This window comes from Cololabis saira, chromosome 2, assembly GCF_033807715.1.
Source record: "Cololabis saira isolate AMF1-May2022 chromosome 2, fColSai1.1, whole genome shotgun sequence".
NCBI lineage: Eukaryota > Metazoa > Chordata > Actinopteri > Beloniformes > Belonidae > Cololabis > Cololabis saira.
The window spans coordinates 46,689,737-46,706,650 of record NC_084588.1 but is presented as its reverse complement, the minus strand read 5'-3'; the positions used below and the strand labels follow the sequence as shown (position 1 = coordinate 46,706,650).

Genomic DNA, 16,914 nt, shown 5'->3' with positions numbered 1-16,914 from the left:
GAAAAACTAAAATTCCTACAGATACAATAGGGCCTTTGCACTGTAAGTGCTCGGGCCCTAATAAATGAATATATAAGAAAATAAAATAAAGGTAAAAATACATAAACAGAGATTTCAGGTTATATTCTATGTAACCTCTCCTTAGAATAATGAAGACGGTGTATGATTTTAACTGGATTAGGCGGTGCCTAGCGTTGTTAGAGCACTTATGGACGTGTTCTAAACTCTCTACTCATAGAGCATCCGGGATCTCAGTGCCCATTTCCCCCTCCCATTTTGTCCTTATTAAAGTGGAATTCACTGGATTGGTAGCTTGCAAGGTGTCATATCCATGATCGTCTCTAGTCTCTGCCTGAAGGAGGTCCAAACATTTAACATCCTGGTCTCGTGGAAGCCGGTTCATGTAAGTTATTTCTCGTTCATTTCAGCTGAAGCGAAGCAGAAGACGGAGGAAGCCGGCAGATCTGAGGCCAAGTTCCTGAAGATGAAGGCCTGGTCCAAGTCCCGCATCCGGCAGCTGGAGGACGAGCTGAAGAAGAGCCAGGTGAGACGCCCGGGTTTCCTGTCGTCTGACCAGCGTTCAGACTTAATAACGGCCGGAGCGGCTCCTTAAAAAGTCTTAACTTCCATTTTCTTAAAATAAGGCTTACATGTCTTAATTAGTCTTAAATCTCAATCCAAGGGTCTTAATTTTAAAGGGAATGTATCCAGTCATCATTAAAAAGTTTATTTCATCGTTTTGAGGAGAATCTCCTGCGGAGGTTCTAAATCTGTGTTGCCAGGTTGAGCAGGTTTCAGCTCAATTGGGCTGAAAATAAATCTGGGCTGCTTTTCCCGGTTTTTACTAAATATTTAGGAGAAATTATTTACAAAAAAGTTGCCATTATGACGTCATCATTAAAAAGTTTTATTACACTTTGAAAAGGAAAAGTTTATTTAATCGTTTTGAGGAGAAATAAACCTGTTTTCCAGTTGTTTGACGCTTTAGTCAGGGTTGCCAAGTTGAACAGGTTTCCCCCCAATTGGGCTGTGAAATCTAGGATAGATTATTAACTAAAAAGTTTCCATTATGGCAGAGAAAAGTAGACACTTGCACAAAAAACTCACTGATACTTTATTTGCTTTAATCTACTGAATTTAATTGTAGTCTTTGTTTGGAGCCTGAACTCGTTTCGGCTTCATTTGCTTATGACTTGAAATTTATTCCGCATTTAATAATTGACTGTTTTAACATAGAGAAAGTATGACTTGAGCTGTTTTTTAATTATTTCGGTGGCTTCTACATCACGTTTGGGCTGGAACCTGTCAGATCTGGCAACCTGGACCTCAGCGCTGGATTTCTTAGTCTTTTTGGTCTTAAATTTAGTTTGTAAATGGTTTTAAATGTAGCCTGTAGAACCCTGCTATAGCAGCTATGATGCTGATGATTCTGCCCCCCCACCCAGGCCGGAGCCGCCCCCCCCGACCTGACGGCCCTGCGGAGCCACATCACGGCCCTGGAGGAGGAACGGGAGGAGAACCGGTGGAGGCTGGACCAGTACGAGGACCTGAGAGCCCAGAACGGTAGGAACCGCCCGCCAGAATCTGCTGGACCAGAACCAGAACCTCCTGGACCGGGTCTCAGAAACAGGGCTGGGGATCGATTTGATTCCCATTCTTAAGATTCAGAATTGATTATCAGGATTTGATTCGATCCGATTTGATTTGATTCCGATATTGATTTGGGTTAGTGTTATTAACACTGTTTTTTCAGCTGTTGCATGAATTATATGACTGTAGTTCTGCAACATATTAATACTAGTATTATATTGAGATTAAACAGCAAGTATTGCAGCTAATGATGCTGTAAGGACCAATCAGTTCCCAGAATGCTGATAGAACTGCTTTCAGAAACATTGTGGGGCAGAATTATCAAACAGATCCAGGGAGGAAACGGAGACGGAGGAAATCGCTTTTAGTTTTTCACGCATTCCGTTTACATTTTTTTCCATTTTCGGCCTTTAATTTTTGAGGATTTGGGTTTTTAGAAATTTATGCAAATGTAACCCCAAGACAGTATATAAAGTAATTAAATATAGACAATTTATGCAATTATAACTGAAAACTTTAACGTTTACCTACTTTTAAACATATTTAAAGGCAAAAACATGACACCATTTATTCTTGTTTCCAACAAAACATTCTGTTTTGGGCATAAACAAAAAAATACCAAAAGTTGTAATGTAATGATGGAAAAAATATCAATCTTTAGACATACGAATGGATTTTTAGGAATTAATATGAGAATCGATTAAGAATCAGAAAATGATTGGTCAGAACTCTGTTTCCCCCCAGACATGCTGGAGGCCAAGCTGGTTCTGTACGAGGAGCAGCAGCGGAGCCTGCAGATGGACCTGGAGCAGTTCACCAAGCGGGCCGCCTCTCAGGTGAGGGTCTCCTCCGTAACCTTTGACCTCACACCCCGGTACCGCTGACCCGTGTCTCCCTGACCCGTGTCTCCCTGACCCGCTGACCCGTGTCCCCCCCCCAGGCCAGCGAGTCGGGCAGCGCCGACGAGGTCCAGAACCAGGTTCTGGAGTGGCAGGAGATGGTGGCGGAGGCCGTCAGCGCCAGGGACCGAGCCCGGGAGGAGAAGGCGGCCTCCGTGCTGCGGATCACCCACCTGGAGGAGGAGAGGGAGGGTAAGACGACCCGGGGCCGGGGCTGGGGCCCAGCGTAGCCTGACACCTGACCCCTGACCCCGCCCATGTGGCGCTGGTGAAGGAGGTTATGTTGGAAACTGCGTGGTTGATGTGGCGACACACCAAGGCTTTTTTATTTATTTATTTCATTAAAAGAAAAACTAAAAATTTCAATATAATTACAACAAATCTCTTTTGTTGAATGAAAGGGAACAGAAAGAACACTTAAGTTTTGCCTCGCGCTGAAACCTCGTCACCGTTACCTTGGAGCGTGACCGTCCTGCTCATCGCTAAACTGATTGTTTGATGAATTATTAGTTCATCCATTCTTAAAACTAAAAAACAGTTGAAGTTAATTGGAGAAGAAACGCTTGGAGGGAAACGGGCGCACATTTCTGGATTTGGCAGCATTGTCAGACAGGTGTGCAGATCTATTCTACATGAAGATTTGAGTTATTATTATTATTATCATCATTATTATCATCATTATTATTATGATTTATTATTATTATTATTATAATTATTATCAATAGCATTATCTTTATTATTGTCAATATTATTATTAACATTATTATTATCATTATTATTAACAATATTATTATTATTATTATTATTATTATTATCATTATTATTATTATTATGATCAATATTATGATTATTTTCATTATAATTATTATTATTAGCAATATTATTATCAGCAATATCTTTATTATTATTATTATTATCATCATCAATGTTGTTATTATTATTATCATCAATATTATTATGATCATAATTATTATGACTATTATTATTATTATTATTATTATTGTTATCAATATTATTATTATTATCACACAACCAGTACCAACACAAGCAGCAAGAGGACACGAATGGGCAGTATGGAATGTCCATATCAAAATTTCCTGAAATGTTTTGTTATTATTATTATTATTGTTAATTGTTATTGTTAATAATAATAATAATAATAATAATAATAATAATAATAATAATAATAATAATAATAATATTATTTACAATATTATACATGTGACGAGCGTCGAGCTGCTCCTAAACCCTGTAGCACTGGAAACTACCTCCATCATCAGCTCCATGGTGGGGTCGCCACGGCAACAGCAGCATCCGCCTGCAGCGGCGTCAGTTATCCATCGTTCAGGGATCAATGACGATCAATGATAGGGGTGTAACGATACACTAATCTAACGATACGGTACGATACACGATATTGAGGTCACAATAACGATACGATATTATAGCAGTATTTTTTTAACAACCTTGAATGAGGAACATATGACTGGAAAAAATTGTCTTTTATTTGAAAGACACAAAATACAAAACAATGCTGTGCGTTTGCTCTATTGTTACAGTTTGTAATGCTTTATAACTGTTTAAGTTTGAAAGAGAAAGCCAGGCCAAACATTTTCCACAAACTGAACTAAAAGTAAATGTCAGGTTTGCATTATGCATCTTCAGTTTCATACAAGTACAAATATTTTCCCACAAACTGAATAGTTTCTCTCATGTATGATTTGACTTCTTTCTTTTCCAGAAATGTAACAACTAAAATTAAATAAATAAAGAAAAGTAAATAAACAAACTATGAAAAGTCCCAAACTCCAAATGCAACCTGGCTGTTATTTATCTTCTGCCAGAGCTCAGAGCTTCACCTGCTCCAGCCTGAGGCCGTAAGGTGAACCCCGTTATCGTTTCATCCTCCCACCTTTGGGGACGACAATCTTTACATCATAAAAAACATTGATTCATGCTAACCTTAGAAGTAAAGGTTCGGAGCTTAAAACCCCCCAAGAGTCCCGTGATCGGGACCGCAAAACGTTACTAGTTTCTTCTGAGCGTAGTCAGATTTTGGTCCACGGGTCGAGGCGCGGTCGTCACGTGATCCCGCTGCACCAATAGGATGTTACTAGTCAACACAATATATTAATATTAATAACCCAATATCGCGCTACAGTTTGTCACCTCCACGACACGTATTGTGACGTTTTTGTATCGCGAAATTTCGTGGCACGATATATTGTTACACCCCTAATCAATGAGGACCGAGTCGTTACAGTTTACCAGATTCTCACCTGGTAGTTTCCTGCAGCAGCTTTCAACGTGTTGAATCCCCTCCCATGATACAGCATCCCATAATACTCTGCCACACCAGACCTGTGTTCTGTTTGATACGTTTGTCCACATGTTTCTCTGCTGTATGACTGAACATCACTTTCTTCATCCCCCCCCAACCAACGCCCCAACGCTGTCTGGGGGAGGTCGGGTTTTCCTGTGCCCCCCCCCCCCCATCCGGGGGACCTGGTGGACCTCCACCCCCCACCCAGGGGCCCTCGCCCCCCATCCGGGCCCCCTGACTCCCTCTGCCCCCCAGGGATGGGAGCAGCCTCACAGGACAGTTTCCCATCAGTTTTGTGCACTCAGGCTCCTCCAACCACCGAAGCTCCACCCACCGCACTGCTGGGAGCTGCCCACGTTCTGGTGGACCCGGGTCTGGATCTGGGTCCAGGTCTGGGTCTGGGACCAGGTCCAGGTCCGGGTCCAACTCCAGCTCCGGGCAGTGCAGCAGCGGGGGGTTTGCTGGTCTCTGTTCTCTCCCTCCTCCTCTGTTGTTGTCGGGCTACTTCCCTGTCTTCCTCCTAAAGGCTGGATTATGGTTCTGCGTTAAACCAACACAGAGCACACGCCGTTGCCGTGACGCCGTCGTGACGCCGTCGTGAACCTTCAGACTTCTCCGTCACTCCATTTCACCGCGGTGCAATACCCCCACGAGCACTAGCGGGGTGCGATCTTTTCCTGAATGGTTTATCCGACTTTTCCGGTCACAGTGAAACAAAGAGATAAGGACAACTATTGTGCAAAAAAACAAAACAAAACAAATCACACACACACGAAGAAAAGAGCGCTGAAAGTTCACGACTGCTTTACTAACCGGAACCGGAAATGCGTTTCTACCAAGCGAACCAATCACAGCCGTCTCAGTCTGCGTTGGTCTGCAACCTCTCGACGCGTAGTTACAGAGGTGCACGTCAGGCACGGCGTGGCTTGCGGCGTGGGGGGCTCATTGCATGCGCAACCTGCGGCGCACGCTCGGCCTCGATTTAACGCAGAACCATAATCCAGGCTTAATGTTTCTCCTCTTGTGTCTCTCCGAATTAACATCCCATAATACTTTATCAATCACCAATAATCGGCAGATTTAACCGAACCAGATTGATGACAGAGTCGCACCGACATGATACGCTTCCACCCGCCTCTCTCTCTCTCTCTCTCTCCTGTGCTTCACCTGTCTTACCTTAACCTGTCTGACTAACTGGGTGTTTCCATGGTAACCAGAGACGGGCTGTGATTGGCTCCTGCAGGTTCCCCCCAGGTCAGAGCAAGGACCTCTGGGTAATTCATGGGTGTCTTTCCTTTTTAACTCTTTTAACTCTACCTTAAACCAGAATGTGCTTAGTTAACCTCTGGGTAAGCCCCGCCCCCAAACACGGCTAAGCCCCGCCCCCAAACACAGGTAAGATGCTGAGCATCAGCTCCTCAGGGACCACAACACAGACGCCTGTAGCTGGGCCTCCTGTAAAACCGCGTCCAGGTTTCCAGAGACGAGGGAATCTGATTTTAATTACATCTCTGAATCCAAACGTACCCGTTGAACGTCAGCTTTGGCTCTGCTAACGTTCCCTAAATGTATTTAATCGCAGTTGTCACGCAGATAAGTGGGCCGTAGGGCTGGGGATCGAATCAAATTCAAATGTCAAGATTCGATTCCGATTCTTAAGATTCAGAATCGATTATCAGGATTCGATGTGATTTGGGTTAGTGTTATTAAAACTTTTTTTGATTCGTTGCCTGAATTGAATGAATGAATTAATTTGTTGCCGGGTGGGAGGGGGCAGAGAAGCGTGCAGTGTCCCCAGCTTTTAGTGACCCCTCTTGGAGCATTTTTTCCAAAGAAAAGTTTATTTACCGTATTTTCCGCATTATAAGGCGCACCTTCAATGAATGACGTATTTTAAAACTTTTTCCATATATAAGGCGCACCGCAAGGGTCGGCAACCCGAGGCTCCGGAGCCGCATGCGGCTCTTTCATCCTTATACTGCGGCTCCAAGTGGCTTGGGAAAATAAATTCCCCAAAAAAACAACTAAGTATTTAATTGAAGTGTATTTTATTTGTGTTAGTTCTTTAATATTTTTGTTCTAAATTGGAAGATTATTGTGATCTTGACATATTACAATAAATATGTTATTGTTTTTCGTCGCTCAAAATACGTATATATGTCTATGGTTGCGAGACCTGTTGCGGCTCAATATTGATCCATATATAAGACGCACCGGATTATAAGGCGCATGGTCAGCTTTTGAAAAAATTTAAGGCTTTTGGGTTCGCCTTATAGTGCGGAAAATACGGTAGTTCAGGAGTTTTAAAAACCAGCGCTTTGTTTACGCTGCAGCTACTCTTCGACGCCATGTTTATTGTTTGATAGTTACTCAACACGCATGTGTGAATTAAATGATGTGACTACTGGGATTAAAGTTCACCAGGTGAAAATGTAATGATGAAAAAAATCGATCTTTAGGCATACAAATAAATATGGAATTAAAATGAAAATCGATTTAGAATCGGAAAATCGATTTTTTTTTTTTCAACACAGGCCTAGTGGGCCGGTACCATCTTCCTTCAGGTTCTGATCCCTGCTGGACATATTTAGGTTTGATTGATCCAGGGAAAGGTGGTTCTTCTGGGTCTGGCAGCAGGAACCGGGGGGGGGCTGAGTCTCCATGACGACCCGGGACCACTTAGTACGCTGAGACGTCCAGAACCGGGCAGCCCTGCAGGCCCATGGCCCGGTATCTCCTCCACCACGTTCAAGCTTCCTAACCCTGTTTTACCCAAACAGACTGCTGCACCCGCCTCCTCCTCCTCCTCCTCTTCCTCACAATCAGCCTGTTGTCACAAAACCGATGGGAACGGTTAGTTCTGATGGACGTCACCCCGCTTGCTTCCCCGGTACCGGGCCCGACCCGCCTGGTGGACCAGCAGGAACCGGGACCCCCTTCTTCCCTAGCCCCCCCCCCCCCACATGTGTGAATGCTGGTTGCATGGCTTAGACCGGTGTTCTGTCGATCCATGCTACCTGCCGAGAAATGCTACTTTGCACAGTCGATTTTCAAAGTTTGATTGCCCATCATTTGCAAGATGTAAAATTGATAATATGGGATGTTGAGTATTTGATCCTTCAAAATACACGACCCATGACATGAATTGCATTACACTTTGTGAACATTATACGATAAAGAGAAAAAACAACAATTCTATGGCTTTATTTGATATTCATTCAGTCATTGGCCTTTATTTAACCAGGCAGGTCATTAAGAACATTCGTATTTACAATGATGGCCTGGCAAGCGACAAGGAAGTGGTTTAGGGAGTAAAACACAGTAAAGGAAGTGGTTTAGGGAGTAAAACACAGTAAAAGAAGTGGTTTAGGGAGTAAAAAACTGTAAAATTGTAGCTCTACAAAAGTAGAAAACCATTAGGGAGCATTTTTTGGCAAAGCAGCATAAATTGGCAGAACACCGGGTCCAGGTCCATGCAGATGCTGTAGTTTCCTTCCTGCTTCCTCCTCTTCCTCACTTCCTCCTGCTGGAGGATTCAGCTGTTTCTGCCCCCAGATCCATCCCATCATACCTCTCGTCTCTCTGTATCTCTGAGATCCGTCCTCGTCTCCCGCCATAATTCTGTCCACTTCACGTCTTTGTTCACCCCCTCATCCACAAACTCATCCTCACCCCCCAACCCCCTCCTTCCCTGTGGCACAAAACTGATTGAGGATGACTGGTTCTTTCCCGGCTGCTCCGATCCAGCTCTGGCCAGCCGGCAGCAGGAGTTGGAGGAGGAGCTGGCCCAGACCCGCGGGCTCGGCCACAACCGGGCCAAGAAGCTGGCGCCGCCGTCCCAGAGGAGCCTGCAGGTACGAGCTCGGTTCCACCGCCACCTCTAACCCTGACCACCACGGTTCCAGAGTTAACGTCAGCTCTCTTTTTTCCTTTTTCTAAGATTTTTTAGTGGCTCTAGTGGCCCTGTATTCCAGTTGCAGACAGGAAGGGGGTAGAGAGAGAGAATGGGGATGACACGCAGCAAAGGTGCACAGACCGGGATTTGAACCTGCGACCACTGCAGGAGGACTGTAGCCTCAGCCCTGAGCCGCTTGCTTAACCCACTGCACCACCCACTGGGTGATTAGATTTATTCTCAGCTTTAAGGAAGAAATGCAGCTGCTTTGTTACATCAGCTGTTGGTTTCCAGATTTAACCCACAGTTTTGGCCCAGTTTCTACCCCCAGTTTTTGTCCAAAATTTGACCCAGATTTTACCCAGATTTGACCCAGTTTTGACCCAGTTTCCGCCCAGTTTTGACCTAGTTTTGACCCAGATTTTACCCAGTTTTGACACACAGTTTTGGCCCAAATGTGACCTAGTTTCCGCCCAGATTTGACATAGTTTTGGACCAGATTTGACCCAGTTTCCGCCTAGTTTTGACCTAGTTTTGACCTAGTTTTGACCCAGTTTTAACACACAGTTTTGGCCCAAATGTGACCTAGTTTCCGCCCAGATTTGACTTAGTTTTGGACCAGATTTAACCCAGTTTTTACCCCCAGTTTTTGCCAAAATTTTACCTAGTTTCAGATTTTGCCCTGTTGGTTTCAACTAATTATTGTATTCAACAACTCTTACAATCAGCAGGTCAGTATAGCCGCCATCGTACCGCTGTAACGAAGATGTAGAGGAAACAACCACACGAGTGGGACTAGAGCAGTCAGCCGAGCGTCGGCCCGGTTCACCCGGTCGATTTACGTTAATTTAGGCTTTTATTTCATCAGCTAGTTTCCAGATGTGGTTCGACTTGGCAGTAAAATCCCCCAACGTTTAGATGTTGTGATGTGAATGTGAAGGTTATGACGGACGAAACTAAAGATAACTTCCATCATAACTTTCACTGGTTCAGTCGCCAGTCGTTTCTTCCCACCAAAACATCTGGATCCTCAACGTTTCTGGCGGCGTTTTCAACACAAATATCTGCTAAACTCTTTTCTAAGTAGCAGTTTTATCAGGAATAAGCTTTGATAGCTTGGATAAACCCAGATCTGAGCCGGCAGCAGGAGCTAGACCCCGTAGAGAGAAGTAACCGTCCGGTTCATGAACTGGAACCGTCACATCGACTCCATGAAAGGAAACTCTGGTTTTCCGTTTGCAGGAAGACTTTGAGTTTGACGGCCAGTCACCGTTCCAGGAGCCTCACAGCGCATCGGAGAGCACGACCCCGATGGAGGGAGAGAACATGGGAGGTTGGTGGCCCGAGTACACTTCCCCCGACACAGGTGTGAGACCCGCTCAGTCTACCCAGCATGCACTCTGGGAAACGCTGTTCTGGTGCCGTTGGTTCCCCTTTAACACCATGTGACCGTGTTGGACGGCTGGTTCATCTGTTTGAGTTTTAATTCATACGACCAAATCTGGGATTTATATTCTTGTTCATTGTGTTTTTCTTTACAGCAAAGATGAGCCGGGTTTTGGCCCCGTATTGACCCAGTTTTGCCCCAAATTTGCCCCAGTTTTGCCCCAAATTTGACCTAGTTTTGGACCAGATTTGACCTAGTTTTGGACCAGATTTGACATAGTTTTGGACCAGGTCTGACATAGTTTTGGCCCAGTTTTGGCACACATTTGACAGTTTTGGCCCAAATTTGACCAAGTTTTGTCCCAGATTTGACCCAATTTTGGCCCAGATTTGACATAGTTTTGGCACACATTTGACCCAGTTTTCCGTCTAGATTTGGCCCAGTTTTGTGCCCCAGTTTTTGCCCCAGTTTTGTGCCCCAGTTTTTGCCCCAGTTTTGTGACCCAGTTTTTGCCCCAGTTTTGTGACCCAGTTTTTGCCCAAATTTGACCCAGATTTAACCCAGTTTTGGCCCAGATTTGACATAGTTTTGGCTGAAATTTGACCCCAAGTTTTGGCCTGGATTTGACCCAGTTTAGGCCCAGTTGTGTCCCAGATTTGATCTTTTTGTGTTTGCGACCTCGTATCCGGGTCACATCATGGTGAACTCATCGTTTTTTTTGGTGTTTGTTTTTATAATTTGGGCACGTTAAACATTCATACGCTGCTTGGGACGTAGTTTCCTCTCCAACACGCTGGTTGACCTGCACGCGTTTGTTTGGCCTGAATGTGTGTTTGCATCAGTGTAGGTGTGAAGATGTTCTCCATCCCTGGTAAGTTTCCGTTTGCATGTTCTGGTTCTGTTTCCTCATCACCTCCATCCTGTCTGGTGGTCTGTTTACCTGCTATTAAAGGGAGGGTAAGTGATTCTACCAGACTCTCCCCCTGTCGACAGTGCAGAGCTTTCTCTGCTGAGTGGGAGGAAAACCAGCAGATATAATATATATAGCAATATAGCAACTCCAGCCAATCAGCAGCAGCTGTGTAGTAATGAGGTGGGGAGGAGAATCACTTACCCTGCCTTTAAAAACAAACTAACCATCAGGGAAGCTTAAAGGAGTATAAAACCTTACCTGCAGCATTTTATTCTCTGTTCAAGTTATGAATCTGCAAATGAACATTAGTAACTTTTTCCAGACATGTTTATTTATATATTTATCGTTTTAATCAGTTTTTAGATTACCGTATTTTCTGGACTATAAGCCTCTACTTTTTTCATAGGTTTTGAACCGTGCGGCTTATACAAAGGCTATTCTGTGGATTTTTCTTCCACCGCTCGGAGCGCTCTAAGGCCGCGTTCAGACTGCAGGCAAATATCCGATTTTTAGCCCATCCAGATTGGAACTGGATGACTCTTTTGAAGTCTGAACAGTCCCAAACCGCATGATATCCGATTTTTGCAAACCAGATCGAAACCACCTCCAGGAGGTAGTTTCATATCCGATCCATATCTCATTTGGGCAGATGCTTGTCAGTCTGAACAGTCCAAACACTCAGATCGGATATGACTGTCCCAGACGCTCCAAACCACCCGCCCATTTCCAGTTGTGGAGCTACTCATCCTTTCACAGAGAGCATGTACAATCTCTGATGTCACGTCAAAAACCATTATTTGTAGTTTGAGTGTTGCAAATTCACATTACAAATCATGTTTTAATAGCAGAAAAAAAGACCGCATTTCCACGTAGGTGCGGGTCGCCGCGTACCCTACGCCGTAGGCTCTGCGTCGGTGTAACGCGGGACCATAAATCAGCCTTCAGTCGCGCTGTGAGCCTGAACCTGCAGCCCGTCAGCCCCTCTCCTCCTAGGAGGAGAGGTTATGGAGCGGGGCTGCCAGTTATTCATTGCTGGTTCGTTTTGTTAACTCTGAGCTTTGTTGGTTGGTTTGTTAGTTTGCTGGTGGTTTTGTTCTGAACACCTTTCTCTGTTTCTGCTGGGACGTCGGGTCCCTCCGCCGATCACACTACTTTTGCTGTATGCGTTCATTTTTATGTCTAAAAATGATGCGCAGTGCCGACCCAATCAGAAACGGTACAGATATTTTGGGATTTTTTATATATAGCCTATAAAAGAAATACATGACTTCACACAATACACGCGCTGGGTGACGCCTCCGCTCCGACGTCGTTGCTACGGCAACCCGTCAGATCAGTCAATGATGTGGCCCAGTCTGAACAGAGCCATATCCGATATGGACACTTGCTAAACACAGTGTGGACAGTCAGCCCTGAAAATCGGATATGAGAAGGAATCAGATATATATCAGATTTGCCTGCAGTCTGAACACGGCCTAACCGGAATTAGAATCAAAACTAAGACAAAATAAATGCAAACAAGAATACGCTACTTCTTCTTTAGCAGATAGAAGTAGGTAGAAGCAGATTTCAAAGAGATAAATAGATAAATAAATACTGGTTATTTTCTCTTGGTTCTGTCCCGTTTTAATCAGCAAAGTTGCTGCCGTGTTAAAAGACACTGTTAGGAAAGGATCTATTTAGGTACAAACATGTACATCATTTACAGTTCAAAATTGTTGTGTACATGTAGTAAATATCTAATCTAACAACATAAATATCTGCGGCTTGCATATCTTTTTTTTTTTTTAAATAGAGCGGATACGGCTTGTATGCAGGTGCGGCTTGTATATCCTTTTTTAATAATTTTTTTTTAAATAGAGCGGGTGCGGCTTATAGTCCAGAAAATACGGTAGATTGTCCCAATATCGCGCTAGTTTGTCACCTCCACAACACGTATCTTCACGTTTTTGTATCGCAAAATTTCGTGGCACGATATATTGTTACACCCCTAGCAGTTTCTGTCTCACTTCTCCCGGACGAGACCCTGCAGAACCCGTGGTGTTTCTACTCCACTCTTCTTCATGTGCTTTGAAAACGCCAGCGTTGCTCTGAAGCAGTGGTCCCCAACCCCCGGGCCCCGGCCCGGTACCGGGCCGTGGGTCATCTGGTACCGGGCCGCACAGAGAGAAAAAATAATTTCTGTAGCATCCCCTGATGATGGATGACTCTCAGACCCCGTCCACACGTAGCCGGATATCTGCGGATATCTGCTAAACCGGAGATATTTTCCTCCGTTTTGACCTGTCATCCACACGAAAACGCAAATAAACGAAGGTTTAAAAAAACTCCGGGCAAAGTGAAGATTTTTGAAAACTCCGTTTATGTAGATGCGTGTGGACACACATAACCGGAGATTTGCGTTTTCGAACGTCACATTATGCGCCAAAACAACAACAAATCTGCTCTGACGTTTTGTTTACTACAGAAGATCCAGCATCTGTTCTCCAAGCTATTTATTAAATAAATGGTCTCTGCTCTTGACCACCACTTACTGCGTTACACCGACACAGAGGCTCCGCCGTACCCTACACCGTAGGGTACGCGGCGACGCGCACCCCAGGTGTAGGGCCCGCAGAGACGCGGAGCCCGCAGAGCCCGCAGAGCCGCGGAGCCGCGGAGGTGCAGATGATCTACAGGTTAGAATGCTTATGAAGTGGTCGAAAACGCAGATCTTCGGTTACGTGTGGATGCAAATTTTTTTATAAACGGAGGAGGGAAATATTCGTTTTTAAAAATACCCGGCTACGTGTGGACGGGGTCTCAAACTGATGGTTCACGATGTTTTTATTCCTTGGATGTAAATACACTGCAAACACACCGTAAGAGCTATAAAGGAATACAATAAAATAGAGTTAGTCTTTCTACATTCATATAAGTTTCATTTAACTTAAATACAGACCGACGCAGCTGCTAGCTCGCTCGGTGATAACAGCTACACAGGCTGATTTATGGTTCCGCGTTACACCTACGCAGGGCCTACGGCGTAGGGTGCGCGGCGACGCCGTCGATTTAACGCAGAACCATAAATCAGGCCTACCGTTAACCACAATACATGAATAACCATGACAGCCAAAGTCAATATGTACATAAATACGGCATAACATTTGCAAAGAAAACAAATCTTTATCAGAAGGTGCTTTTTGTGTCAGTTGGGCACCACTTTAGCATTCCCGACACTAGTTTAGTCTTTCAGACACACTTTCTACTGCCGTTAAACTTTTACCATTAAAGTCCGAAGCGCCGGATGTTTACAAGGTCTCGGGGAGACGCCTTCAAAATAAAAGCACTAAATATCGGTCTCCTTAATAAATAAAATAAAAGCCTGGCTTTAAATAACGTTAATGAGACATAGAAACACATTTATAGAAATACTCATATTAAAAGGTAATTTACAATTTCCATTATTTTATTTTATTTTTTCGAAAATTATGTTTTATTATTATTCATTATTATTATTACTATAGAGAAAATACCACAGTTTTTAATGCCGATCTTGTCATTTTATTTAGTTTTTATCAACTACACCTTTTAGATTGGGCCGTGAAAATATTGTCAGACATTAAACCGGTCCGCGGTTCAGAAAAGGTTGGGGACCACTGCTCTGAAGGATAAATCAGACCATAGATGTGTGACTGACTTGTTCACGCCCTGTGGTGTCTCCGGCGCTCACCTGTGTCCCCCCCCCGTTCCCCACCTGTCCCCCCCCCCCGTCCAGACGGCCTGCGGTCGGTGGTGGAGCAGCTGGAGCTGGAGAGGAACCAGCTGCAGGAGCAGATCCTGGTTCTGGAGGAGCGCTGCCAGGACCTGGAGGACCGTCTGCAGCTGCAGGCCCGGATCGAGACGCTGCAGGTACGAGCAGAACCGCCCTGGTGGCACCCCGAACCCCCCCCCAGCATCCCAGAGTAACCAAACCTTCTAACACAGGTGACGTTTGATGTAGATGAAGATGAGCAGCCGTGTGGCGTCTCTCAGGTGTGTCGGGTCTCAGGTGTGTTTGCGCCGGAGAGCAGCTCCGGCGGTGACGCTAACGGTGTGCAGTGTTTGTTTTAACCCTGAGCGTTAAAGCGTAGTGTCCCGGTGCCGTAACCGTGGTTACGGTGGACGTCTGGGTCCGTAGTAGAGAAGCAGCCGTCACCTCCAGCGGCTCCGCCGTCGTCGTGTCCGTGATGTTCCGTCAGCGACGTGAGAGCTAACTCTCTCCCCTCTGACCCTGGCAGGCCGACTCGGAGAAGCTGCAGAGCCAACTGGCCTCCGTCCGCAGCCAGCAGAGCCGCGACGCCGAGAAGCACCAGCTGCTGGTGGGCAGCCTGACGGAGCAGCTGCGGGGGTGAGTAGGTGCTGGTTCCTCCCAGGCCCGGGTCCCCCGGGTCCCCCGTCCTCAGCCCCGGGGTACGTAGTCCTGGTCCCCCCGACCCCCTAAATCTGACATGGTTTAGGCCCAGATTTGATCCAGATTTGACCCAGTGTTGACCCAAATTTGACCTAGTTTTGACCCAGTTTAGACACGATTTAACTCAGTCTTGGTCCAAATTCGTCCCATTTCTAACCCAGTTTTGACCCAGTTTTGGCCAAGATTTGACCCAGTTTTGCCAGAATTTGACCCAGTTTTGACCCAGATTGGATCCAGATTTGACCCTGTTTTGCCCCAAATTTGACCCAGTTTTGACCCAGTTTTGGCCCAAATTTGACCCAGTTTTGACCCAGTTTTGACCCAGTTTTGACCCAGTTTTGACCCAGTTTTGACCCAATTTTGACCCAGATTTGGCCCAGTTTTGACCCAATTTTGACCCAGATTTGACCCAATTTTGACCCAGATTTGTCCCAGTTTTGACCCAATTTTGACCCAGATTTGGCCCAGTTTTGACCCAATTTTGACCCAGATTTGGCCCAGTTTTGGCCCAAATTCGACCCAGTTTTGGCGCAAATTTAACCTAGTTTTGGCCCACATTTGACCCAGATTTATCCCAGTTTAGGCCAAGATTTGACCCAGTTTAGACTCTGTTTTGGCCCAGTTTAGACACAGATTTAACCCAGTTTTCACCCAAATTCGTCCCAGTTTTGACCCAAATTTGACTTAGTTTTGACCCAGTTTTTTTTCCCCGTGCCCCCCTGACTTCTGACCCCTGACCCGTTGTTTCCCCCCCCGACACGTGTCCCCCCTGACCCCTGACCCCTGCTCCTCCACCCCTGCAGGCTCACCGACACCCAGGAGTGCCTGGAGAGCTCCCTGGTGGAGAAGGAGACGACGCTGGCGGCGACGGCGCAGCAGCTGGAGCTGGTCGCCGGCCTCCGCCACGCTCTGGGACAGAAGGAGGCGGAGAACCGGGAGCTGGCGGAGCGGCTGCTGCACGCCGAGCACGACGTAAGACCTGGTACCATCAGAACCGGAGCTAAGACCTGGTACCATCAGAACCGGACCGGTTGTCAGGTCCGGGAGGCTGATGTTGTCTCTAGTGATGCACCGAATGTTCGGTAACCAGAATTGTTCAGCCGAAAATAGCAAAAAAATCACTTTCGGTGTTTGGTGGAATAAGTGGGGAAAAACCAAACGATTATTATCAATTAATAACGGCGTGTTCGATGACGCAATAAAACAGCGAAGAGCTGGATTGAGGGGGCGAGCGGTGTTAAATGCAGCAAACATGTCAGCATGTCAGATCTTTACTTGGATGTGGGGAAAAAGCAGAGAAATGATCCAGGCTGAGTTGGATTTGGGAAACCGCTGGTGATGGAGACGGTCACGGGACGCACAGCAGAGAAAAGGGCCCGTACTACCGACGCGGTGGAGAACCCTCACTGTCTATGTTTGACGAGATCCTCCAAGAAAATAACCCAGACTTTTACAATTATTATACAAGGCTTCAA

The 16,914-nt window shown here is 45.5% G+C and overlaps 1 protein-coding gene across 4 annotated transcripts in view; it reads left to right on the top strand.

Annotated features, from left to right (window-relative positions):
* Nucleotides 1-16,914, top strand: part of LOC133464534 (centrosome-associated protein CEP250-like) — a 57,087-nt gene that overhangs the window by 17,536 nt on the left and 22,637 nt on the right. For 2 of the 4 annotated variants that reach the window (XM_061746584.1, XM_061746576.1), the window contains exons 11-20: nucleotides 429-544; nucleotides 1,446-1,563; nucleotides 2,335-2,426; nucleotides 2,531-2,681; nucleotides 8,560-8,666; nucleotides 9,950-10,073; nucleotides 14,765-14,898; nucleotides 14,974-15,021; nucleotides 15,267-15,376; nucleotides 16,243-16,411. In XM_061746584.1, coding sequence (XP_061602568.1) covers nucleotides 429-544; nucleotides 1,446-1,563; nucleotides 2,335-2,426; nucleotides 2,531-2,681; nucleotides 8,560-8,666; nucleotides 9,950-10,073; nucleotides 14,765-14,898; nucleotides 14,974-15,021; nucleotides 15,267-15,376; nucleotides 16,243-16,411 — 1,169 coding nt within the window. The remainder of the gene's footprint in view (nucleotides 1-428; nucleotides 545-1,445; nucleotides 1,564-2,334; nucleotides 2,427-2,530; nucleotides 2,682-8,559; nucleotides 8,667-9,949; nucleotides 10,074-14,764; nucleotides 14,899-14,973; nucleotides 15,022-15,266; nucleotides 15,377-16,242; nucleotides 16,412-16,914) is intronic. The other 2 variants (XM_061746592.1, XM_061746602.1) reach the window with 2 other exon arrangements.